Here is a 23,793-nt window from a genome sequence, read left to right as displayed (position 1 = left end):
CCATATTTACCTTAAGGCTGAAGGTAGGACCATTCATCGACAACTGATGGTAGAAAGCATGGCATCAGTAAGGAGTCGTCTGCGGAATGTGCAAGCCCTCCTTGCATAACTGTTTCCCAGTTGGAACCGAAAATATAATTGTTCAACAAGCCACTGTCCTCCTGTGGGAGGAAGTCTGCGGGAATATCGGTGTGAAGTGTAGTGGTGTTTGCTTGCCCTTGACAAGGTGACGGGCTAGCATTTCTCAGTGAGTTGTCCTGTTGTCTCATGTTGAGGAAATCAAAGATCTCGATTGCCCATTCACCAGGTTCCCAGAATTCCTTGACTTCGTTGAGGACAACACGGCAATTGTCCAAACTTGCGCGTGCCATCTGAGCCACCACTGGGTCATTCTGCTGCGTTTGCCGGTAATGGATGATACCAGCGACGAAGAATCCCGGAAATACCTCATGAGGGAGGTAAGACAAGCGGGCCTTGGTCATAAGGGTGATCGCCTTGGATGCAATGGCTCTGGCTGTTGATTCAACCAGTTCCTGGGAGGGACGCTCGGAGCCCGGTTGCCGATAGAACATTTGCTGCCGAGATACATCAGGTTTGTCGATATATAGAAGCAAGAGATAATAATTGTAAATTACCTCCAGCGCAGTTGACCACGTCAAGGAAGGAGATCCACCTGGCCACTGTTGGAGCGAGACCTCCAGGTCAGCTCGCCACGCCTCGATTTGTGCGTGGACGACCTGTGGGTAGAGCTTCCGGTCTCCAGAGCGGCAATGGGTAATGTCCCGCAGGATTGGAGACAGACGTGCCATCTGAATTTGGTAGAAGGCTTCATCGTGGCTCTCGTAGATAAAATCATCCGGCGTCAGCATCTCCGCGTCAGAATGGGGAAGATCGATACGAAAAGGGCGCCCGAGTAAGACGGCACAGTAGGTATCTCGCACTACCAATGTCCACCAGAGTCTCCTCAGTAGACCTGTATCACCGCCGGGTGCATTTGATGAGGCTGTAGAACGATGGAGACCTAGCGAGACAGCAAATGTCACCCCAAAGCCGACCCAGGAGCATGGATTCCAATAACTCTGCATTTGAGGGCCCCGAAAGCTCAGCATAATAGCCACCTGAAGCAAAATAATCTTGTTGGCCTCATAACTAGCATCAAATAGCAGCTTTGCTTTCTGATAGAAGTGGCGGCGGGCATCGCTTCGAGACAGAAACCCAGCGGAATGCAGTATGTATGGTTCACAAAAAGTTGCTCCGATGAAGCAAACAGCATGAAGAAGAATCCATGGGAGCTTGTGCTCCTTATGGACCTTTTCAAGCTCAACCTTGTTCACTATGGAGTAGAGAGGATGGAAACGTGACAGGTAAACTGCAACCAAATCATCCAGTGTCTTTTCCGATGGGGGGGTAAACGCCCCCTTGGCCTTCAGATACGTGATATCGGCTTCATCCAGATGTTGTGGGTGAACATCCTTTTGAATGACCTCCAGATTGGAGCTATTGCATATCTGGCCACTTGCATCATGAAGCTGAGGGCCAGAGCCCTGCGGGAGCTCTTCCAGGGCAAACGTCAATGGGGACGGTTCTCCAAGAAGAATCAGCCCCAGTCTTCCTTTAATCTTTCTGTCTCTCCACCTCAAAAATTCCTCAAACATAGCCGACTTTGAGCGCCCAATGGAACCAGTCGACGAGCCAGCTATTGATTGCCGGGAGCTCCCAGATTCCAAGGGGGAAGGCGTCGTTTCCAGAGGAGCTTCGACTGTGGATCGGCTGCCTTCAGAATATTTTCTTCTAGCTGCCGCATTACCCTGTGCACTTGGACATGATGGATCAGGGACTCCGGCAGATGACGATTGCAGTTGTCGTTTCAATCGCAGGTCACGCGCTACGTTTCTATCATAGGTGCCTCTTCGTGACAGAGTCAGCGTGCAATCATCTGTATTGTCCATCCGACATCGACTGCATGGTAGTCCATTCTGTACCGCATCGCACTTGATTTTGCGCTGGCTGCATCGTCTGCATGCCTTGGCTGCACGGAGTCGTGATTTTTCGGGCTTGGCTGTATGGGAAGCGGTGTTGGTGTTAGCATTTGTTGACATGGCAGTGTCTGAGAAGGAATGGAGGGCGAAGAGTGAAAAGGCACAAGGCGGAGTGGAGAGCGCATCGCAGAAAGAGCACCCACAGAATTACCCCCTTCCTTTTTGTGGGGAAGAGAAATTCTTAATATTGCAACTTTTGTGCGGGGTATGTGTGATCCACCATGGATTAGTTGATATAGTAAACTGGGGCATCTGGGGTAAACAGATTGAGTGGCTCAGTAGAAGCCAATTAAATCACAACGGTTACAAGATTTTGGGGAATAGATTGTCATGGGTGGGCATTGTGAAAGCCAAAGAGGATTGCAAAGATTGGATGATATTGGTGGCAAAGGCACATATAGCCGTGGTAACATGCAAGCCCACGTCTACTAGGTAAGACCTCGTAGTTGGTCTTAACTCAAAACAAACGCCCAATATAGTCTCAGATGAGCCATGTACATTGCTATCGAAGTATTCACAATAGAATTCACACTTCAAACAAGGCTAAAGCCCTTATACCCCTGTTGCACAATCTTCTGTAGGGCTTGTCTGTACATCGCCAGCCCCCCAAAGTAAAACAGCACTGAAGGTTTCTTGCCAGCCACATTCGCCCCAAAGATCCACGAGTCGGTTTTCCGAAATAGACTGTCGGCGCTGAGCTCGTCGCACTTTTGAATCCAGTCTCGTAATGCTGCTGCATCTGCCTCCACACGCGGGCCGTTTGTTGCCGGTTCAGCAGCCGCCACTTTTCTCGCGTGAGAGACCATGTCGGAAATGAATTCCACCTGGACCTCAATCAAGGGCGGCAAATTGGTAAACGGACTGTTAGGACCGAGGATGGAGAATAGATTAGGAAATCCAGGGATCGAGACCCCCAAAAATGAACTGGGCTCCTCCTTCCACCGATCCTTTAGGGTATCCTGTGAGGCGCCCTGGATACACATCCGCTTGTAGTTACCATCTACCGCATCAAAGCCGGTTGCAAAGATTAGGACATCAAGCTCGTACTCTGATCCTTCGGCCGTTTGTATTCCTTTGTCTGTTATCTTGGTGATCGGATTGGTCTTGATATCGACGACGTCCACGTTCGGACGGTTGAACTTCTCGTAGTAGCCAGTACCACACAACGGCCGCCTGGCATACCAATCATATGGCATGAGCTTTTCTGCCTTGACAGGATCCTTCACTTCTTGGCGGATCTTCCGGCGGATAAACTCCGCAGCGGCCTTGTTCGCTTCTTCGTTGTAGGAAATATCGCAAAATGTGCCGAACATGAAATAAAATCCACCCCCTTTGGCCCAAGCCTCCTCAAAGATCCTTTCGCGCTCTTCTTCGCTGACACTGAAGGTGGGCTTTGAACTTTCCTTAAAGCCAAACCCAAAAGTGCTGTGCTTTACCTCCCTCCAGACTTGCTCCCAGCGCTTATCAAGGTCTTCTCGAGTGGCAGGAGGCACTTCCGCGTCGCCCGCTGGAACGACATACTGCGGATGCCGCTGAAATGAGTGCAGCTGTTTGACATCTTGATCGGCCAATGCAGTGATTAGTTGAACTCCCGTGGATCCGTTTCCAATAACTCCAACCCGCTTTCCCGTGAAGTCATAAGACGAGGGCCAGTTGCCGGTGTGGTGCATTTCGCCCTTGAATGAATTCAGTCCAGGGATGTCGGGATAATTGATTTTGGATAAAAGCCCAACTGCCGTAATAAGATATCGAGCTCTTAATTGCTGGCCGGATGACAGCGAAACAGTCCACAAGTTCTGGTCGGTATCGTAAGAGGCGCCTTGCATTTCGGTATTGAATTGCATGTATTGTCGCAGATCATGCCGCTCAACAACATGGTTCAAGTAGGCAAGGATTTCTCGCTGTGTCAAATACTCTCTTTTCCAAGGGTACTGGCGGAGGTCTTCAAGGTCCCACGAGTATCGATACAGAAACGACCGCGTGCTAGTCGAATGAGCTTCTTTCTAACGGACAACCTCGCGTGTGATGAGCCTAACTCACTCTGACAATGCACCAGGGTAGCGATTCCAATACCATGTTCCTCCCACATCGGGCGCAGCTTCAATGACTTTGACAGACAGCCCCTGGGCGACAAGCTTCTTGCACATGTAGATACCGCCGAAGCCAGCGCCAATGACAATCGCGTCGAAGTCGGGTTGAGTTAGCATTTTTGCAGGCATTTTTGTGTTTGGCTGTGGCTGTAGCTGAGGAATAGTGAATGATCAAGATGGATTGTCTTTTCTCCGAGTGTGCAAGCCCATCTTTATCTGGAACTGTATACGGTACTGCACATCGAGCGGGGCAGCCCTTTGGTATCAGCAGCTGAACCTTTCACCCCCGCTATCCATATTACCCCCACGGTGCTGGCCGGGGTAACTATGCAGCCGTGGGGACACTGGGGTTGCAGAGATAGAAGCGGGGGAAGTAATGAGGATGCAGCCGTGGCAGTCTTGCGTATACGCCCGGCAAATGGATGATTTAACCTAATTTGCCGCTCAATAGAAAGGATCTGCAGGATGATTTCACTTGGATTCCGCGATGGAATTCTTACTCACGTTGACCGCATGACCAATCCAGACAAGGGTTGGCTGAAAGGTTGGCAAGATGATAGTCCTATGTTCGAGATTCTTTGTTCATCGTAGAAGAAAATCCGCAGCTCTGTACACCCTTGAGATAACTACTCGGCGTTATATTTGATTACTAATTAGACCTTTCTAGTAGGGACTGACTATCTGGAACACCTCACTTTGGCAATCGATATCCCCCCTGGCTCTCAAAGAACTCATTAGCATCCCTGAACACCCGTGTCAAGTCCTCTCCAAGCCATTCCGTCAGTAGAAGTTTCTGGGTATGTTCTACCTCGCGGAGAATGGGACCGGAAACCTGCGATTGTTGTCAATATTAGGGATCAAGGAGAGCACCGTTGTCACGGTGCCAGAAGGAACGCCATACTATGTAGCAAGATCCCTTTTCTGCAGGGTTCAAGGCCAGCGTCAGCACGGCTGTGGCTACACCTTCAGTCGTATTGATCGGAAGGCCCTTCGCTTGCCACGCCTCGGAGAATTCGCCTGCCATGGCCGTGGGAGTAACAAACGGAGCAACAGCGTTGACTCGAATGCCGTACTTGCTCGCAGCCAGCTGCGATCCACGCAGCATCCCTGTCACCGCGTGCTTGGAAGTGATGTACCCTGATACACCTGTGCCACCAAAGTAGCCCGAAATCGAACTCACAAGGACCACTGCGCCGCGCGATCCATCTGGGTAGCATGGTTGGTTCCCCTTCATACTGAATATAGCATGGCGGAGGCAGTTCATGGTTCCCTTCACATTTATATCAATGACTTTGCAAAACTCGTGCGACTCTTTCAGGTTTCCATGTTTGTCGATCTGATCCATGTCCAACACTGGCTTTCTTTCCATGACTCCCGCGTTGGCGATTACCAGTTCTATTGAACCGAATCGCTCCTTAGCGGACTGGAAGAGTGCCGTGATCTGATCCCACTTCACGATGTTCGTTGCGACGAACTGCACTCGTCCCCTACACGAACCAGGAAGATCCACGATCATTGTCTCCACTATGGGACGTGTGTGTTCCAAATCTGCCACTACGACATTCGCGCCATGTTCCAGTAGTAGTTTTGCGATGGCGGTGCCAATTCCCCCGGCGCCACCGGTCAGGACAGCAGTTTTGCCGGTGAGGTTGCAGAGGAGCAAGGGATTGAGCGTGATGTCGCGCATGTTTAATTTGAAAAAAAAAGAGTTGTTGGCAGGCCAAATATGTGGTACGTGGTATAAAAGGAGCCTATATACCTACAGTCGTGCAGCCTTTGCCTATAAACCCATCCTCTCCCCTGAGTAAGTCTCCATCGGAATTCATGCATGTGCGCACCCATATAGCCGAAACACTGCTGCGTCGGAGATGAATGAGTGCGCCTCGTGATTTATGGATCATATCTGGAGCAATTATCTACTGATGCCCATTGTAATGATACTTTTAACACGTAACACTTTCAATTGCACAGTACTCGTAGTCCTATTTCCAAATAATAGCTCACATATAACGTCGTTTCAACCATGCACTCGATACATCCTAGCCAGAGCCGATTTATTCAAAGCGCCCAGAGCCTCTGCAGCTGCCCAGTCGTCCTGTTGTTCTCCCTTGTATAGAAGAAATGTAATATTAATGCCAGCCCTGCAGTAGCATACCCAGCTACCGCGCAGACTGTGTTCCCAGTAGGAAACCCACGGTCTTCCTCTACCGATCTCCAAATCCACAATGCTAAGATGGAAGCCAGCCCAACCATGGAGTTGTTCATTGCGGCGGCAAGTCCCAGTGTCCTCGTAGAAGGGGTGTTACATGTCACCCACGCCGTCAAGGGTGCAAGACTGGGGAAGGCACCGCATGAGGCGACGATGAGACATCCATATCGGGGCAAGTAAGCCTCCGCTGGAAGCAGGCGGCTAGCAAGAAATCCGGTACCTGTAAGCACCCCTGCGAGACAGACATGGAGCCCACGAGCGTTGAATCGGTCCGCAGACCAGGCTAAGAGTATCGAGATTACGTATCCAACCGCCCACGGGGGAACAGTCATCAGCTGGGCCTCGATGGACGTATACCCCAGGCCCTTAACTATAGTAGGACTGAAGTAGGCCAAAGAGCTCGTCACGATATTGTTCGTAAACTAATATTCCTTGTTAGTGATGATGATTCTCGAAGGTTCTACCAGAAGCTGTGGACAACATACATAAGCTAGGTAATGAAGGAGCATCCGCAGGCTGCACAAAGTCTCGCAGACTTCTCCCCTAGACGCCCGATCCCTGGTGGGTATGCCTCCATCCTGCTCCAGTCTCTCAATCGCAAAGCGGTGTTCCGAAAGCGTCAGCCACTTCGCCGTGGATGGGTAGTTAGGCAACCCCAAAAACACCAAAGGAGCGACGAGGACTGTTGCTCCTCCTTCAATGATGAACAGCCAGCGAAACCCCTCGAGCCCGCCTTTTCCGTTTAAGAACGCCACACCGTAGGCGATGCAGCCTCCAAAGGCCCCTGCAAGCGTCGCGGTTGCGAGAATGAAGGCAATGCGGATGGAGCGCTCTTCCTGTCGGTACCAGAAGGTGATGAGGTAGACCATTCCAGGGAAGAATCCAGCCTCGAATACTCCGATCAACACACGTAGCACCATGACCTTGGGCATGTTATCCACCCTCGCAAAGCCGAGGGTCACTGCACCCCAACAAAGCATTAGCGCCCCCAGCCAGTATGACGGGCGAGCATAGCGTTTTAGGATCCAGTTGGAGGGCACGTCGAACAGCGCATATGCCACAGCAAACAGTGTAAGGGTGATTGAATAGCCTGTGTCGGTCATTCCGGTTTGTTGCTCGAGCGAATCACCGGTTTCAGCGTTCAGGACCTTAGCATTGCCGATGTTCGAGCGATCCAGGTAGTTCAACAGGTAGATAAATGCGCACAAGGGAAGCAGACGCCAGTCAATTTTGCGAAGGAGTTGTTGATGGCGGATTGTGATGGCTTCTGCATCGGGAGCCCCCTGGGATACATGGTCAATGTGATGTGTTTCGTCGATTGATTTCTCCTCCATTGTTTCGAGTTACTGAAGCTCGACGCATTGAGAAGAGAGCCAAAACTGGGGAATGGCTTGACGCTCTTATACGCTGCTGCGGGGACCCCGCATTCTCTGTCGTAGGTGTCCACAGTACCAGTACCCTAGTACATCTGGAGCATAAGTGATTCCTTCAAAATTAATCTCACCTATCCAGTTGACCTTGTAAGCTCCCGTGGCTGTATGAGCAATACTCGTGCATGTTCCAGTCTAAGCCAGTTCAGTGAGGACAGCTGAGTGAAACTGACCCATCATCCTTCACACGAAGGGAGGCATGGCGCCAGTCTCGGAGGGGTGGATGTTGCCGCAATAAGTCCAGGAAGGTTTTTGTACAAAATAACTAGATATTTTTAGAACCGGAAGATAAGCTAATAGTACTTTTAAAGTGGTTATATCCTATAACCATATATACTTCAGTTGCTGTTGTTGGGATAACTGGCTGTATGGAACATACAGCCCCCCCTGGGGGCGCGCCTAGTCTCGCCCAGGAATTTACCATGAGAGAACTAACTTGGAAATAAATACTACGCAGATAAAAAAGGATAAAGCATAGGAATAGTGCCAAACATAATGCAGGTCGCTTTTTGGTCAAAGGGTTAGGCCGAGTCACACATTTATCTAACTATTTACACATTGGGTACTGCACTCTCCAAGACAGGTTTTAGAAACAAAAACCTCTCACTTCTTGCCCTCAAACTTTCCCGATGCAACCGGAGCAGCATACCCTGTGAATTCCCCTGTCTCCTGCAGAATGAGCGGAATTTCGTCCTCCGCCAAGGAGGCAAAGGTCCTCTTCTCCCGAGGCTCCCAACCCAGCTTCCGGAGTCGATTAGCACGATTACGTGCGTTGGATCCGATCACAAGGCCCGAATACTCGCCAAACAGATCGTTGTAGTGCTCAGTAGGGATGGTCTTGGGAGTCGGATCGGCCACCTTGCCTGCCTTATGCAGGATGCGACCAATCTCCGCAGCACACTGTCCCCATGAGAGCTCCTCGCCGTTCTCGCAGAAGAAGTAAGGGTTCTCGGCGACCTCCTCGCACGAGGTCTGTTCCAACCAGTGTAGGAGAGTTAGGTAACCGCGAGCGAGATCCTTCACATGCACCTGATTCCAGACAGCGAGGCCGTCACCGACCATACCGGGATAGCCATGTTTAACCGAGTACCGCACCATAGTCGGCAGCTGGATAGAAAGTCGCTTCTCGCGTGTGCTGACACCGTAAATAACTGGCGGAATCATGATAGCAAACTTGGCATGGGACGAGAGCTCTTTCCGCGCATTCACAATAGCCAGGTCAATCTCCCGGTGGGCTGCGGAGTCCGGCAGCGCGTCGATAGAGCTTGGCTTCTCGTCGTCAAAAACAAAATCGTTCTTGTAAGACCCCTCAGCGTTATCACCGATGAGACTGGCACCACTGGTGTGGATGTAGATGGTTCGCTGCCCGCGCTGGGTGCGTTGTCGGACCCCTTCCAGAATGGCCTGGACAGAGGGCAAGTCGTCGGCGGTGGCGGTGTGGATTACGATGTCGCTGGCGGCTGTTTGCTTCACAATCACATCTTTGTCACTCAGTGAGCCGAGGACAGTCTGTACGCCGAGCTCGTGAAACGCCGGACGGGCGGCTTCTCTGCGCACAAGAGTGGTGATCTCATACTTCTTTTCCTTGAGTAGGAGGTCGAGCACCTCTCCACCGATCAGGCCAGGGCCTACTAGGAAGACAGACAGCATAGCGAGAACTTGGGAGGTTTTAGCTTTGATCAAGCAGCGTGATGATGTCAAGCGTATTGATTATTGATCATTGCTTGGTCTATGTGTCTGTCTGCTGTGTTTTTATATCTCGGGGCTCTGTTCAGGGTTGTCCGGCTATATGGTTTACTAATGCAATCATCCCCTACGGTGGAAACAACCCTCCGGATACCAACGGAACCTTTGGAACTCTCCGAAGTCGAGGACGATGTGACAAAATTACAATTGAAACTCTCCGAAGTCTATGATGGGTATGATGTTATTATTTCTTGAGTTCAACAATGTCTGGAACTGGTCAGAATGGATAATGCGAACTGCTCAAGTTGGCTACCATTACATGCATGTCATGGCTTGTACATAGCCCTTCACTTAGTTATTGATTGTCAACTGTACAAAAACGAATAACAGCGGCCAGGGAAGGAAATTCTCCCCTTACGACAGCGAGATGTAAATAGACTTCACCTCCGTCCACGCCTCTAGGCCTTCATCTCCCAGCTCGCGCCCAGTGCCGGATCCCTTGAACCCTCCAAGAGGCAAGTCCTGACAGTAATATGGCGATGAGGTATTAACACCGATCGAGCCTGCCTCGAAGTACTTTGCCACTCGTATGGCTCGGTTGATGTCCCGAGTGAATACGCTGGCATACAGTCCGTATTCAGAGTCGTTTGCCGCGCGGATCACATCGTCTTCGCTGCTGAAAGTGTTGAGGCAAGAAACGGCTCTGCAAACAGACCATGTTAGCTCCACGACCATCAGGTTTCTCGCGGATGTGAATGGGGAGCCAAAACAAACCCGAAAATTTCGTCCTTCATAATAGAATGATCCTCGGGCACCTCGTGGAACACAATCGGGGAGACAAAGTTTCCCCCGTCCCGCGGTGTCAATTCCCCGATAGGCAGGCGCTTGAGGCCATCCTTCTGGGCCTCCTGCAGATACTTGGAAATGCTCTCGAACTGCTGTTTGTCTGCCTGGGGACCGAACCCAGTCGTTGCCTCGAGGGGGTTGCCCGCCTGCCCCGCAACCGCCTGGATAGCCTGTGCATACAGCTTCTTAAATTGGTCTGCAACATTCTCTTGAATATACACCCTTGAGGAAGCCATGCAGACCTGACCAGAATTGAAGACGATAGAAAAGGCGGCCACCTTTGCTGCTTTTTCCAGATCGGCGTCTTCAAACACGATCAGGGGGCTTTTACCACTGTTTCGTTCCCTCACAATTAGCTCGCGCTCAATTTAAAAGGCATTGACAGGGACAAACCCTAGTTCTAATGTGCAAGACTTGAGATTTGAATCAACCGCAGCTTTTTGGATAAGCTTGCCAGTCTTGGTGCTGCCCGTAAAAGCTATCTTCCGGATGTCCATGTGTCGAGCGATGGCATCCCCACACGGCAGGCCAAAACCAGATAGAACATTCAACACACCTGGGGGAAACCCAGCTTCCTTGGCCAGTCGCGCGAAGAGGAGTGAGGTTAGTGGCGCCTTCTCAGAGGATTTGAGCACAAGTGTGTTGCCCGCAATGAGTGCAGGGCCAACTTTGAAACAGATCATGATCACCGGGACGCTGTTGCAAGATTAGCAACCGCAGCCGCAATGCAGAAAGGCAATCCGGTACCTACTTCCAGGGAATAATCGCCCCGGTGACACCGTAGGGCTGCCGGATGGATATATTCAGATGGTTCTTGGAAGTTAGGGAAGTGACCCCGTGGATATCCAGAGCCTTGCCAGCGTAGTCTGCGTTTGTGCGTAACGCGTTAAGCTTCCTGTAATAATGAGTTCGAGCGAGTACACGGGAGAAACATACATCTCAGCGTTGCTGTACCCATCACCTGATCCATATAAGTTGATACAGGCTTCCCCATCGAAAGAGCTTCCAAGCGCGCAAACTCCGCCGCATGTTCATCGACAAGGTCAGCCAGCCTCAGCATGAGGCGTCGCCGATCGGATCCTGCTCAGAGTAGTCAGCAACATGAGCTTCTCTGGCAGTATACCCGAAGAACGGAGTCCAATACCGTCTAATTCTGACCAAGTTGGAAAGGCCCTTTTCGCACTCTCAACTGCTCGGTTCACATCTTCTGCCTTGGCCTCTGACACTTCTGCTACAGTCTCGCCGGTGAAGGGGTTTGTGACCTTGAATTTGGAGCCGTCAAGAGAAGGCACAAACTCTCCATCGATGAAAAGACGGGTCTCGATCTCAGGGGTAGTCATGATGATGTCCGTGATGACTGAAAAAGTAAATCAGTTAAAGACTTTGCAGCGCAAGTAGACCCCATGACCTTTGACATATCAAGCCTATATATCGATTTCAGCAGACAGACAATGCTTCATGTGAAAATCGTCCTTACCCGATCCGATATCCTGCTCACATCCGATAGTCTTCAATAAGGGTCCAATAGCCCGCATGCTACATCCAGGTCTGCGAGGACGAGGAGGGGGACGGGGGAGAGACGGAACGGGGTCTGGGGCACCCATGTTGCCGATAGGCCAGGACCACCCACCCCGCTTGTTCCTCCCCCAATTTTCCCCATTGTCAAGCAATCTAGCCAAATAAGTTCAAACAAGGTGGGCAACACAGACGTACTAGCCCTTTAGTTTGGGCCTCTTTACCGGCATATCATCGGAAGGCGAAAAGGGAGCCCGGATTAAAAAGAGCGCTAGTTCTTCCTCGTGAGAGGAGGTCCAAAAACAGGAACAAAATACCTTCCAATCCAAGCTTTCTCGACTACGGTTTTGCATCACAATGGCCTACCCTACGGAAGCCCTAGTTGTATCAGCGGTGGGGAACGAACCCCAATTTGGCCCCGTGATTCTGGATACCATACGAGACGATGAGCTCTTGGTGGAAATCCACGCTACGGGGATCTGTCACACAGACATTGCTTGCATCGAGGGCAAGTTGCCGGCTGAGTTTCCTTGTGTTTTGGGACATGAAGGTGAGAGAATTTACCCTAGGTCTTCAACACCACTGCTGCTAAACACGACGGGGCACCAGTAGAATTCTCTTTTGTACTGACATTCAGGCAGGCGCTGGGGTGGTTCTCCGGCCGGGGAAGGGGGTAAAGGATGTCAACGTGGGCGACAAGGTCATTCTTAGCTACAACTTCTGCACGGACTGTCACCAATGCCTGTCCGGCCAACCTGCCTACTGTGTCAATTTGATAGCGCAGAACTTTGGCGGCAAGCGGCTGGACGAGAGCAGAACTATACGCCTTCCCAATGGTGAAACAGAGGTGTTTGCCAATTTCTTCGGTCAAAGCTCTTTTTGCCGCGTTGCCCTAGTCAATCGTGCCTCGGTGGCTCGCGTTGCAGCGGATACTCCGCTAGATATATTTGCTCCCTTGGGGTGCGGGGTGCAAACCGGGGCAGGCGCGGTCCTGAACACTCTCAACGTGCGGGAGGGTACCTCGGTGGCAGTGTTTGGGGTGGGCGCAGTTGGTCTGAGTGCTATTATGGCGGCGCGGCTTCGAGGAGCGAGCATTATCATTGCTGTGGATCTAGAGAATTCACGGTTAGAGATGGCGCGTGAACTGGGGGCAACCCATACACTGCTAGGGGGGTCAGAAAAAGTTCTGCAACAAATCCGTGAAATTTGTGCGCCCTCCAACGGCGTGGAATTCGCGGTTGACTGCTCGGGGGCTACGCAGGTGATAGAGATCATGTTGGATTCGTTGGCCACCCGTGGACGAGCCGCCAGCGTCGGTGCCCCAGCGCCAGGCAAAAGAGCAGGTGTGGATGTGTTCTCTCATCTAACACTTGGACGGGAGTACGTAGGTTGTCACCAAGGGTCGAGTGTTGCCGAGAAGGTATGTTGTTCTATGGGCAAGGCCGTATCTAAATTCGCTACTTACAAAATTCCGAGCTCCTAGATGATTCCTTACTTGATCGAGCAGAACAAGCAAGGCAAGTTCCCAGTGCAAAAGCTAATTACATACTATCCGGTCGAGCACTATCAACAGGCGTTTCACGACTTGAAAGTTGGGCGAGCAATCAAGGCGGTTCTGCTGTGGAAGGAAAGCGTTTCGAACAATCGAGTCTTGCCAACAGATAGACACTCCACTGGCAATCTTACTCTTTGAACTCTAATTGATATGGTTATGCAATAATTAACGAAAGCAAGCCCGACGCCACCCGGTAGGCATATAGCCGCGGTAAATGAGATACACCAGACGCACTTCCGATGCTACAAGGGTCATGAATCCGAAAAGCTAGAGCGAGCTTGGCAGGCTTCTCTCGGCTCCCAAGAAATAATGGGCCTTTATTGCTATTGCATCATTAAGCACACTGTTCAAAGTGCGACTCGAAAAATTCCAGTACCGCCGGTGGCAGCTGACGATATTCTTGCAGCCGGCCCCGCACAATGAGGTCGTGCAACGACGCCTTCTGGTACCCCTTCACCTCCCAAAAATCCTCTCCCATCATTTGAGTCTGTTGCCCTGTTCCCCAGATTTTGCGGCAGTAGAACGCCAGCGCAAAGTTGCTCCCAGTTGCGACAGAGGTCTCAACCAACTCGTTGATGGACTCAGCAGATTCATGTCTGCTGCGTGTCCTCGAGCCATGCTGCTCTGTTAACATGCTGACGATTTCGCTTCCCGTTGCTCTGATCTCGGACAGTGCTATGGTGCGGTCCTTGATTTGGTCAATGGGCGTTGAGGCGAATATGGAGGCGTAGGCGGCGGCAACATAAGGTCGAGTGCTAGCTTGGTGTCAGAGATTGGTGCGCGGGCGCAATTGAAACATTCTGAACCGTAGTCTCACGTACCAGAGATTAAGAGCCTTGTGTTCACTTTCGCCGGTGAAGATAATTCTGTTGTTGTGACGGTCCACTCCCATAGCCCTGAGCAACCCCGTTAGCCAACAATCTTCCCATCAATCTCCCCATGTAAAGGAAAGAATGGAATACGTGCAATGTAGCTAAGGCAAACTCAGCGAAATTGCCGGTGAGGACCACTGTCACCGGAATACCGGCAGCACGCGCTGCTCTCTCAACCTCGTCCTTGGCGTGGTTCACTGGAATACGCAACCCCTGCTCGTCATACCGCGCAGCGAGATCTGAAGGGACGAAGAGCCGAACCTTCGTCTTGGGGATAGCATTCACCAGACCAAGCTGGCGGGTGACACCTTCGTGCCCTACAAGAGATCTAAACTGCACAGTTGGCTTCTCGTACTTCTCAGTGGCACCCCAAGAATTGTGAACTTACATGACAATATCCACATCCTGCAAAGCAGCAATGACTTTCTCCTGATCGGCCAAGTCGACCGCAATCTTGGCAACCGAGTCGGGCAGAGAAGAAATATCGGACCCCGGCCGGTAAAGTACCTTGATAGGCGCTCCCGAGTCAATGAGGGCTGCAACAATCACCGAGCTGGCCCATCCCCGATGGCCGTAAACCGCGATCCGATTGAAAGACATCGCAAGATAGTATTCGAATGTTTGTTTTGCGTCGAATAGACTGTGGCTTTCAACACGTTTTGCTGTATTCTCCGGAATGTGTCCTTTATATCCATGTACCCGGGTTAACTTCGGGCTGATTTCTAGGGTATTCTAGGTGCCCGAAGCTCCACCTATGAGATCATCACGGACTTTGCATTGTTTGTTCCATTTGGTTGCCATGTTTGACTACCTTAGTTCATCCAATCACAAATATCGGATCATAGCATGCCTTCCACCAGTTTCATCATTGTTATGAGTATGGATTACTAAAGGTACAAATGGTACTATGGTCAAGTCTTTAAGTCGATAAGTTATGCAGCACCGCAAGTCCGTGCTAGTTGCCCAACGGTAGGGGGGAAAAAGTTTGGCAGAAGCATATAATCTGCCATGTCCATGGCCAAGCCCCGATCAAATTCCATGGCGGGAACCTCTGACCAAGCGGAATTCTCCACATCTGAAGATCCTGGAGCGTGAGGTTGCACAGCGGGAGCGTGATTTATGTCCACGGACGGCGTGTTCATTCGGAAGCCATGACTGTCAACCGGCAGTATCTGAGCTTCTGCAGCATCGGCTGCGTCCGCAGCAAACAGAAGAAATTCAAAAACTTTCATCGCCCAGACCCCCGGGTCCCAGGTATTTTGCGCTTGATTCAAGAGCATTTGGCAGTTATCGAAGCTGGCCCGGATCATTTTCGCTAGATGGGTGTTCTGCTCCTGTTGCGCCTGCTGGTAGAGTATGATTCCTGCCATGAAAAACCCAGGGAATACTTCGTGGGGGATATTGCAGATGGAAGTCCGCGTCATGAGTTTGATGGCGCTCGAGGAGACAACTAGGGCCGCTGACTCTGTAATGGCAGCGTAGTCGTAGCCGCCGGGCAGCGACGTTGAGAGAGACGACGGATTAAGTCCTGGTCGTCGGGGTTGCTCCATGTGGAGTAGCATGATATGATAATTAAGCAGGATGTCGAGTTGCACAGCCAATGTCGATACGGAGGATTGACCTGGCAGGCATTGCATAGGGACTGGAAGCTGTGCCTTCCAGGTGGCCAGTTGCTCCTGGAGTAGATCAGTTGTGAAGCTTACACTGGTCGGCCCAAACCGGAAGTACATAATGTCTCGGAGGATAATTGATAGCTTCGTGACTTGAATCTGGTACTCGAACGACTCGCGGCAACTGCAGCTTAATTGGGTCGTTGGGAATCGGCACGTGTGTTCGTCGGGGAAGTCATCCTCCGTTAAAGTATCAATATCGCATTGGGCCATATTGATGCGGAAGGGACGACCCAGCAGGGCGGAACAGTGGGCATCGCGGACGGCTAACGTCCACCATAACCGTCTGAGCAGGCCTCGGTCATTCGATTTCCCATTGATTGCAACGGATTTGCGGTGCATCCCAAGGGCCACGGCCATCGTCACCCCGAACTCGATCCACGAGCATGGGTTCCAATAGCAATCCATCTGAGGGCCCTTGAAACTTAGCAGGATGGCCACCTTCACCAGAATTATTTTATTATTTTCGTAATTAAGATCGAAAAGAGCCTTAGCCCGATCGTAGTAGAGCTGACGCGCCTGTGGGCGAGAACTAAAGCCAGCCTTGTAGATCAGGGCAGGCTCGCAGAACGTCATCGCGATAAAACAGATTGAATGAAGCAAGATCCACGGCAGTTTCCGCTCCTGTTGCGCCTTGCGTAATTCTGTCGGATTCACGACCGAGTATAGGGGATAAAATCGATGCAAAAAGACGTTTATCATCTCCTCCAAAACTTCTGATTCTGGGTAAATGAACGCCCCCTTCGCCTTCAGACACTCAATTTCATGCGGAAGTAAGTGTTTCGGATGGACGTTTTTTTCGACTACAGTCAGCGAATTACTGGTCAAGACACGTTGATTGGCGTCGTGGAGGCCCGAGTTCATGTCCCTCCGCAGCTGTAGGGCGAAAGTTAAGGGCGAAGGTTCCCCGAACAGAACCAGCTTCGCCTTGCACAAGTCTTCGTGGCCCGCCTGGCCGAGGAAATCTTCGAACATGGCCGACAGTGATCGGTGGTCGAACGAGCCAGCCGAGAAGGTAGAGGGTACACTGTCGGGCGGGCGAGTCAAATCTACGCCAGGAGTGTCGCCGGTTGGCTGTTCTAAGTTCGAATTTCTTTCCTGCCGATATGTCGCAGGAGTGGAGATCGGCCTGTTCTCTCCGACGAGGAGCTGGGGCGGGGTAAGAGCCTCAACTCGACCGTGGCCGCTGGATGCAGCTGACGGCGATGAAGGACTAATCTGAGCAGTTGACGGGCCACGCGACGAGGGCGGTAACACTGACGGTGGTGATGTTGATGATAAAGATGGGCCAGGCCTTGCCACCTGCCGTCGGAAATTTTTTCGATCATAAGTGCCTCGGCGGGAGGTAATCAGTGTACACTCCGAGACATTGTCCATGCGACACCGGCTACAAGGACAACCACGCTCGGTGGCATCACATTTGACCTTGCGCCGACTGCATCTCTGACAAGCCTTGGAGGCTCGCAGTCGGTTTTTCCCGCCGGCCGGAGAGACCATGCTGGTCCGTGGGAGAGGGTGTGTTTGGTGTGCGAGCAAATGCAGTCTAATTGAAGAAAGTGGCCTTAGGATAGTTGTGTCCAGTGCTTTCTGTGTGCCATGTGCTTCAGAGTGTCCTTCCCTCTGTCCCCCCGCATTCGGTTTTGGACACGGAAAGGAAGTGGAACTTGGAGCTGGAATGGAAACAGGTTCCGCCACTTGCAGCTGCCAAGGCTTATTCAGCTGCCAGCTGCTGACAAAGCTAATCAGAGAACCGGAATAATCTAGTTTGAACAGTATATATCCAGCATACATTATTGATATTCACCTATGTATGTACTAAGGGGTTAAGATGTCGAAGCCTGAAAAGCGGTTCAATCTGTAGCCTGAAATTGTTTGCTGATTCCAATTTCGCATCCTGCCTATTGACTGCTATTTTTGTTTTGTCCCGAAGCGTACCCAGTAAGAGTTGCAAGGGCTTCGTGTATCCAGTTGCTTGGGCCCTCCTATTGAATTGCCAACCACTGAAATGTTTCTTGCCGTATTCTTGGTCAAAACAGGTTCAGGGCCTGGTGGAAGAGGAAGGCGGTCCGAAAAGCATAAAGAACCTTTTTTTCTTTTTTCACCAAAAATAGGTCTAGTGGCCCGCCAGCAGCTCGCGATTTCGAAATATATGTCTTCCGAACAACCAAAAATTATATGTAAAGGCACTTTTGCCAAAATGCGGGCCCAGGAATGTATTTACAACAGGATAACAGAGCAGATACACGGACAGTCACATGGACGAGACAAGATGTACCTCGAAGATCAGGATCAGAAGCAATAGTCGATGTTCAGGCAGACAGTCAGGGCGGGCAGGCAGCCTTCATCCTGAGCACCTAGTTCAGAATGGAAAGCCGAGCCGCACTGTGACACTTTTCCATAACAATAGTAGCTATCCACTATTATTAGTGATACAAATATATAATTCGTATAGTACTTTGTGAATATTTCGGGATATTAATAGCCTGGAACCCATATAACTTTTAGTATGTTTTAGTATGCCCTGACAGAGTCACAGGTAGGGCTCCGAAAGGAATAAAGGAATATGAATATGCGGCGTATTCATATTCGCATTCATATTATTCATATAATTTCGGATTTCGGATTTACTCATACTCCGTCCCAGCCACTCATGAAACCGTGGCTATGCGGGAACTGCTCCACTGCCTGCTTGGCAGCTTCGCAGTTAGCTTCGCTTATTATGTACATATTTCTGCCTTCAATATACGCTTAAGTTGAGGGCCTGGCTCCGCCCGAGCCTGTGTCTGGGGGTTCCCCAGGCCCTCTCTTGACCCCTGTGTGCCCAATGACCTCAGTGCTCCGCCTGATCTATTTCCCTACTGTCAACGGCTCCGAATTGCCCGAGGAGCCCAGTTTGTATCATAAATTTGGCTGCTCGGATTGCGAGCTTAGGCGTGTTAAGGATTTTCTTCAGACTCCCTTCTCCTTCCGGCCCCCCAATCCTTCTGCCAAATATCTCCTCGCGTAGGCTTTTGAAAAGACGGCAGGCAAGGAGTACATGTTGTACTGTCTGGGTTGCTTTGCCGCATTGACAGTCTCCGTCTGGTATGTCCGGCACTCCTCGTTGGTAGAGGTAGTGTCGGAGCCCTATCTTCCCTGTGCGCATCTGGATGATGGCCGTACTAAGTGCCCGGTGAAGGCTCTGGTGGACCCTTAGTACCTTCTTTGTCGGGGTTGGCGTCAGCTCGTGAACCATCCTGCCATGGGGGCTCGACCCACTGGCGCATGGTTAGGCTTCATCAGTGCCATTCAATCGGTGGGGGGCCTGGTGGGCATGCCTCTGCAAGCATGGTGCAGTAATAAATTTGGCCGGAAATCATGTATCTGGGTCGGCTACGTGTTCATCATTATTGGTGTGGCCATGCAGACCGCCGCTCCGAGTCCAACGTTGTTCATTGTCTCGCGCGTTTTCGTCGGTCATTCAGGCGCCTGGTTCCAAAGTGCTGCCATCCTGGTCACTGAATTGGCGTATCCGACCCATCGCTCCAAGCTCAGCGCCCTGTATCAGTGCATGTATTATGTTGGGTCATCATTGTCAGCCTGGTGACATTCGGTTGCCGAAATATGGATTCTTCATGGGGTTGGAGAATTCCCGTCTTGCTTCAGATCGCATTCCCGCTAGTCTCGCTCCCTATATGCTTTCTATGCCCTGAGAGCCCTCGGTGGCTGATTCGCAATGACGGACGAGAAAAAGCAATTAAGGTGCTAACAAAGTATCACGCCGGTGGCGACGAAGCATCGCCGCTGGTCGCGTTACAGATGCAGGAGATTACCGATTCTATCCGGCAGGAGGACGAGATGGCGAACAATGCTCGGTGGTCTCAAATGCTCAAGACGAAAGGGAATCGACACCGTTTCCATATCAGTGTCACAATAGGTATCGCCGCCCAGTGGAACGGAGTGTAAGTTGAGCCTCGATTTTCTCGATACAGCTATACGAACTTGGAGTAACATCATCATTTATCTTTCATAGGGGAATCGTCTCTTACTACCTTAACCTCATCCTGAATACCGTTGGATTTACTTCAGCTACACAACAGACCCTAATTAACGCTTGCTTGCAAGTATGGAATCTCATATTTGCAGCTGTTGGCTCCTTGCTCGTGGACCGTGCCGGCCGCCGTCTGCTATTCATTCTTTCCACCATCATCATGCTGGTAAGCTATATATGCTTGACAGGCCTGGCTGGTAGCTTCGATACCACGGGAGTCGCTGCCGTTGGCACCGCCGTCATCCCGTTCTTGTTCATCTACTATGCCGGCTCTGACCTGGCATATACCCCGCTGCTCATCGCCTATCCCGCTGAAACCTGGACCTACTCGCTCCGGAGTAAGGGTGTTGCACTCACCTACATGTGCACCTACCTTGCTCTTATCTTTAATCAGTAAGTGTCACCTGATGGTGTATTTCGGGTCTATTGTAAGCCCGTCTCGCTAAACGTCCCCGGTTAATCAGGTTCATCAACCCTATCGCAATGGATGCGATCGGATGGAAATATTACATCGTGTATATTTGCCTCTTAGTCGTGATCTTGATCAACGTCTGGCTCACCTACCCTGAAACTGGCGGATACTCCCTTGAAGAAATGGTCGTCGTGTTCGATGAAGTCGAGGCAGATGGGGCAACAGCAACCAAGGCTTCAGATATGGGAGTGGTTAGCCATCTAGAAGACCCTCACAACACGGAGAAATTGTGAATTTCCTGGTGTACAGGGATACATCTTTCTGTGTTTAGTGTTCGAAACGTCGGTGGATACGTAAATTGGTGCTACCGCTGGGTTTAGGGAGATTGATACTACTCTTTTACTTGGAATCATTTAGTCACCTGCTAGTTTTTGACAGATTTCGGGACCGATAGTATGATCAGAATAAGAGTGTTGATTAGTGTGTTTGACCTAAGTGAATGATGGGTAGATAAAGATGACTTGTTTATGATTTGGACGATTGAATTCAACGCTCCTAAACTTGAACAGAGGTGACCCCTGGAGAAACCTCAGTAAACACCATTTTCGATGTCCACCACCTGCACTTGTGCGATGATAGGACCCAGACTTGCACCGAAAGCAAGGTGTTTCGGGTCTTCCTTCGCGTAATAGTCGCGATCCTCGACAGATGCGAACTCGACGACGAAGACATGCGTAATGCCGTTCTGTTATTGAACAATCGGATTGGCTAGTGGCCAGTGGGTAAAAGGACAATTTGGCCCATACCTGCATTCCCTCCACAGAACACTCCTTCCCTCCTGTACTCGAAACAATGTATGGCTTTCCTGTCTTGGGGTGGAGGCACTCCTCCTTTAGCGAAAGCATGGTGTTAATAGCCTAAGCAGTGATAGGAAAGTAAGTCAGCTTGTCTGAAGTGCTAGCTTTAGGAATTGAGACATACGTCTTGTATAGTGGATTGGCTGACATCGCTCTTGAACTGGAGCTGGACAATATGCGTGACTTTGCCCATGATGGTTGATTCACGAATGTGAGGATTGCTAGGTATGATAGTATAGGACTCAGTTGAATTCTCCGCTAGCTTGCACTCGATGTCGTTGTTATATAGTACAAGTCGCGGTAGTTCAGCGGCTCTTTATCAACTTGAAGCGCCGCAAATAAAATATAGTTAAAGTCACTCTGTCTAATTCCTCCGTTGCGTTCTCCACAATTCCAGCTCATTAGTAAGTTATTATTTGAAATCAGATACTGCGCCGCCGGATATATCCTCCTGACGAAAGCCATATAGCCGGATCCGGTTCCCTACGTTGGCGGCCTGCGAAAGACGAGAACTTCCTGAACAAAAAAGGTCTGCGTCTACATGGCATGATGGCGCCCCTAGGATTTCACTGGGGCATTGTGTTATCCGCTGGAAGGTAGACTACGGCAAGCCATTGGGACAAATCCGAAAAAAAACAAAAATGCCTCAAACAAAATGGGCTTTCTGCCGGCAGAAAGAAGTTTTCGTACTGTCACAGTGCTAACTCAGATGTTGCCTGGGGCACCGTCGATGCCTTATCATCACACGACCCACACTGAGAATATCCTGCATCTTGATCCGCCTCCTGTTTGTAGCTTTTTGAGCTACGTCTTGTCTATGTACCTGTAGATAGCCTGACCTGTAGCTAGAGTTCCTGAGTGTCAACTACCTATATACTGCCGTCTGCCTGTTCCTGTAAACCCGCCTTGTGACACGAATGTACTAGGTTATGTGAACCCGTAAACGAAGATACAGGAAGCTCACTTCCAATAAAGACATTCATTGCTGAAACAGTCTCAGCAGATATAACGAATTCATTCTTGTATGCCTTGTACGAATACAGGAAGAGCCCTTTTTCGAAGTCATGTCCAACAAGGACACGGGTCAAGGGAAAGCTCAAAGAGATGACTAAGTGTCATTCAAGCTAGTTAACGTAATCAACCACCGAACCGCGAATTTTCGCCGCTCTCTCAAAATATTTGAATACACAAGTATCAACGCGTGCTATCCCTATCAATTTTATATAAATGTCTCAATCCAAAGAGGCCCGCATGCAAATGGCCATTTCTGCATATAAAAATCAAAAAATTAAATCAAAATCAAAAGCTGCTGAGGTATTTGGGGTACCTGAATCTACCCTTCGTGAGCGGCTTAGTGGGGTCAAACCACGTACAGAAACACGCGCAAACGGCCACAGAATGACAGTTATTGAAGAGAAATCTCTTGTTAAGCATCTCCTAGATGCAGATAAGCGGGGATTCTCAATTCGGCCTGAGTTTCTGCGTGGAATGGCACAGATTCTGCTGCGAGCGCGTACTCATGATCCTACTACAACCCTTGGTGTCAACTGGGCATACAAGTTTGTTAAACGCCATCCAGAGCTGTGTACAAGATATAACCGACGCATATCTTATCAGCGTGCAAGGCAGGAGGATCCAAAGATTATCAAACAGTGGTTTGAAACTGTACGCGAAGCTATCCAAGAGCATGGTATACATGAAGATGATATCTGGAACTTTGATGAGACTGGCTTTATAATGGGACTCTGTACTACCTCAAAGGTTATTACTGCAGTGGAGCACAGTAAGAGACCTCGCAGAGTTATCCAGGGGAACCGCGAATGGGTCACAATCATTGAGTGTGTAAGCTCAAAGGGGATTCCTATACCACCAGCAGTTATCTTAAAGGGGAAAGAACATCAGGCTGCTTGGTATCAAGAACCTAATCTCCCCCTGGATTGGAAGCTTACAAATAGCACCAATGGCTGGACAACAGATGAGATAGGTCTTAAGTGGTTAAAGCATATCTTTAACCCTTTTTCTAAACTGCATTCAACTGGTGCAAAGCGGCTACTTATTCTTGATGGCCATTCAAGTCACCAAACTGCGGAATTTGATGATTTCTGCAGGGAGAATGCAATTATCTGTCTTTGTATGCCTCCGCATACATCTCATCTTCTTCAACCCCTAGATGTTGGGGTCTTTGGGCCACTCAAACGCGCATACGGAAAACTAGTTGAGGGGATGATGGTGGCCGGGAACAACCACATTGATAAAGAGGATTTTCTACACCTATATCCTCCTGCACGCGAAACAGTCTTTATCCAAAGGAATATATGCAATGGCTTTGCAGGAGCAGGTCTTAAACCATTAGATAAAGACCGGGTTCTTGAGAAAATCACCTTTCAACTTCGTACGCCAACACCACCACCACTTCTTACTGATGGCTCAATCTCATCTACTTTTCAAACACCTCAAAATCCTCGCCAGCTTAATCATAAGGTTCGCAGCTTGCAGAGAAGCTTACAGAAAAGAAAGCTTTCTAGCAGTCCAGTCTCTCATATCCAACATCTTGAAAGGGCCGCGCAGATGGCAATGAACAT

General features: G+C 50.2%; 11 protein-coding genes across 11 annotated transcripts; 2 read left to right on the top strand and 9 right to left on the bottom strand.

Moving 5' to 3' along the window:
* Positions 1-11: 11 nt before the first annotated feature.
* Positions 12-2,099, bottom strand: CDV56_103208 (Zn(II)2Cys6 transcription factor; the record flags this gene model as incomplete). The annotated part of the gene is made up of 1 exon (XM_026756827.1): positions 12-2,099. One exon carries the CDS (start codon positions 2,097-2,099, stop codon positions 12-14), a length of 2,088 nt encoding a protein of 695 aa, XP_026612196.1.
* A 473-nt stretch (positions 2,100-2,572) lies between these two features.
* Positions 2,573-4,258, bottom strand: CDV56_102963 (flavin-containing monooxygenase; the record flags this gene model as incomplete). The annotated part of the gene is made up of 2 exons (XM_026756582.1): positions 2,573-4,022; positions 4,080-4,258. The coding sequence occupies 2 exons, from the start codon at positions 4,256-4,258 to the stop codon at positions 2,573-2,575; spliced, it is 1,629 nt and encodes a 542-aa protein (XP_026612195.1).
* Positions 4,259-4,820: 562 nt separating this feature from the next.
* On the bottom strand, positions 4,821-5,816 carry CDV56_102772 (uncharacterized protein; the record flags this gene model as incomplete). Its single annotated transcript, XM_026756391.1, has 2 exons — positions 4,821-4,961; positions 5,031-5,816. The coding sequence occupies 2 exons, from the start codon at positions 5,814-5,816 to the stop codon at positions 4,821-4,823; spliced, it is 927 nt and encodes a 308-aa protein (XP_026612194.1).
* A 371-nt stretch (positions 5,817-6,187) lies between these two features.
* CDV56_102535 (uncharacterized protein) lies at positions 6,188-7,672 on the bottom strand (the record flags this gene model as incomplete). Its single annotated transcript, XM_026756154.1, has 2 exons — positions 6,188-6,760; positions 6,824-7,672. The coding sequence occupies 2 exons, from the start codon at positions 7,670-7,672 to the stop codon at positions 6,188-6,190; spliced, it is 1,422 nt and encodes a 473-aa protein (XP_026612193.1).
* A 699-nt stretch (positions 7,673-8,371) lies between these two features.
* Positions 8,372-9,418, bottom strand: CDV56_102304 (uncharacterized protein; the record flags this gene model as incomplete). The annotated part of the gene is made up of 1 exon (XM_026755923.1): positions 8,372-9,418. One exon carries the CDS (start codon positions 9,416-9,418, stop codon positions 8,372-8,374), a length of 1,047 nt encoding a protein of 348 aa, XP_026612192.1.
* A 450-nt stretch (positions 9,419-9,868) lies between these two features.
* On the bottom strand, positions 9,869-11,640 carry CDV56_101992 (uncharacterized protein; the record flags this gene model as incomplete). The annotated part of the gene is made up of 6 exons (XM_026755611.1): positions 9,869-10,157; positions 10,229-10,633; positions 10,694-10,996; positions 11,052-11,166; positions 11,237-11,380; positions 11,445-11,640. The coding sequence occupies 6 exons, from the start codon at positions 11,638-11,640 to the stop codon at positions 9,869-9,871; spliced, it is 1,452 nt and encodes a 483-aa protein (XP_026612191.1).
* Positions 11,641-12,172: 532 nt separating this feature from the next.
* CDV56_101743 (NAD(P)-dependent alcohol dehydrogenase) lies at positions 12,173-13,508 on the top strand (the record flags this gene model as incomplete). The annotated part of the gene is made up of 3 exons (XM_026755362.1): positions 12,173-12,365; positions 12,457-13,235; positions 13,299-13,508. The coding sequence occupies 3 exons, from the start codon at positions 12,173-12,175 to the stop codon at positions 13,506-13,508; spliced, it is 1,182 nt and encodes a 393-aa protein (XP_026612190.1).
* A 196-nt stretch (positions 13,509-13,704) lies between these two features.
* On the bottom strand, positions 13,705-14,842 carry CDV56_101560 (uncharacterized protein; the record flags this gene model as incomplete). The annotated part of the gene is made up of 4 exons (XM_026755179.1): positions 13,705-14,125; positions 14,192-14,266; positions 14,355-14,570; positions 14,631-14,842. 4 exons carry the CDS (start codon positions 14,840-14,842, stop codon positions 13,705-13,707), a joined length of 924 nt encoding a protein of 307 aa, XP_026612189.1.
* A 332-nt stretch (positions 14,843-15,174) lies between these two features.
* On the bottom strand, positions 15,175-17,409 carry CDV56_101173 (Zn(II)2Cys6 transcription factor; the record flags this gene model as incomplete). The annotated part of the gene is made up of 1 exon (XM_026754792.1): positions 15,175-17,409. One exon carries the CDS (start codon positions 17,407-17,409, stop codon positions 15,175-15,177), a length of 2,235 nt encoding a protein of 744 aa, XP_026612188.1.
* Positions 17,410-18,736: 1,327 nt separating this feature from the next.
* On the top strand, positions 18,737-20,647 carry CDV56_100665 (uncharacterized protein; the record flags this gene model as incomplete). The annotated part of the gene is made up of 6 exons (XM_026754284.1): positions 18,737-18,915; positions 18,987-18,996; positions 19,109-19,464; positions 19,608-19,853; positions 19,925-20,335; positions 20,407-20,647. 6 exons carry the CDS (start codon positions 18,737-18,739, stop codon positions 20,645-20,647), a joined length of 1,443 nt encoding a protein of 480 aa, XP_026612187.1.
* A 296-nt stretch (positions 20,648-20,943) lies between these two features.
* On the bottom strand, positions 20,944-21,404 carry CDV56_100543 (Dabb family protein; the record flags this gene model as incomplete). The annotated part of the gene is made up of 3 exons (XM_026754162.1): positions 20,944-21,099; positions 21,161-21,271; positions 21,336-21,404. 3 exons carry the CDS (start codon positions 21,402-21,404, stop codon positions 20,944-20,946), a joined length of 336 nt encoding a protein of 111 aa, XP_026612186.1.
* Between the last annotated feature and the right edge of the window lie 2,389 nt (positions 21,405-23,793).

The sequence above is a fragment of the Aspergillus thermomutatus genome (genome assembly GCF_002237265.1).
Source record: "Aspergillus thermomutatus strain HMR AF 39 chromosome Unknown NODE_184, whole genome shotgun sequence".
Classification (NCBI taxonomy): Eukaryota; Fungi; Ascomycota; class Eurotiomycetes; order Eurotiales; family Aspergillaceae; genus Aspergillus; species Aspergillus thermomutatus.
The sequence above is the reverse complement of the archived record's forward strand: the minus strand, read 5'-3'. Positions and strand labels throughout refer to the sequence as shown.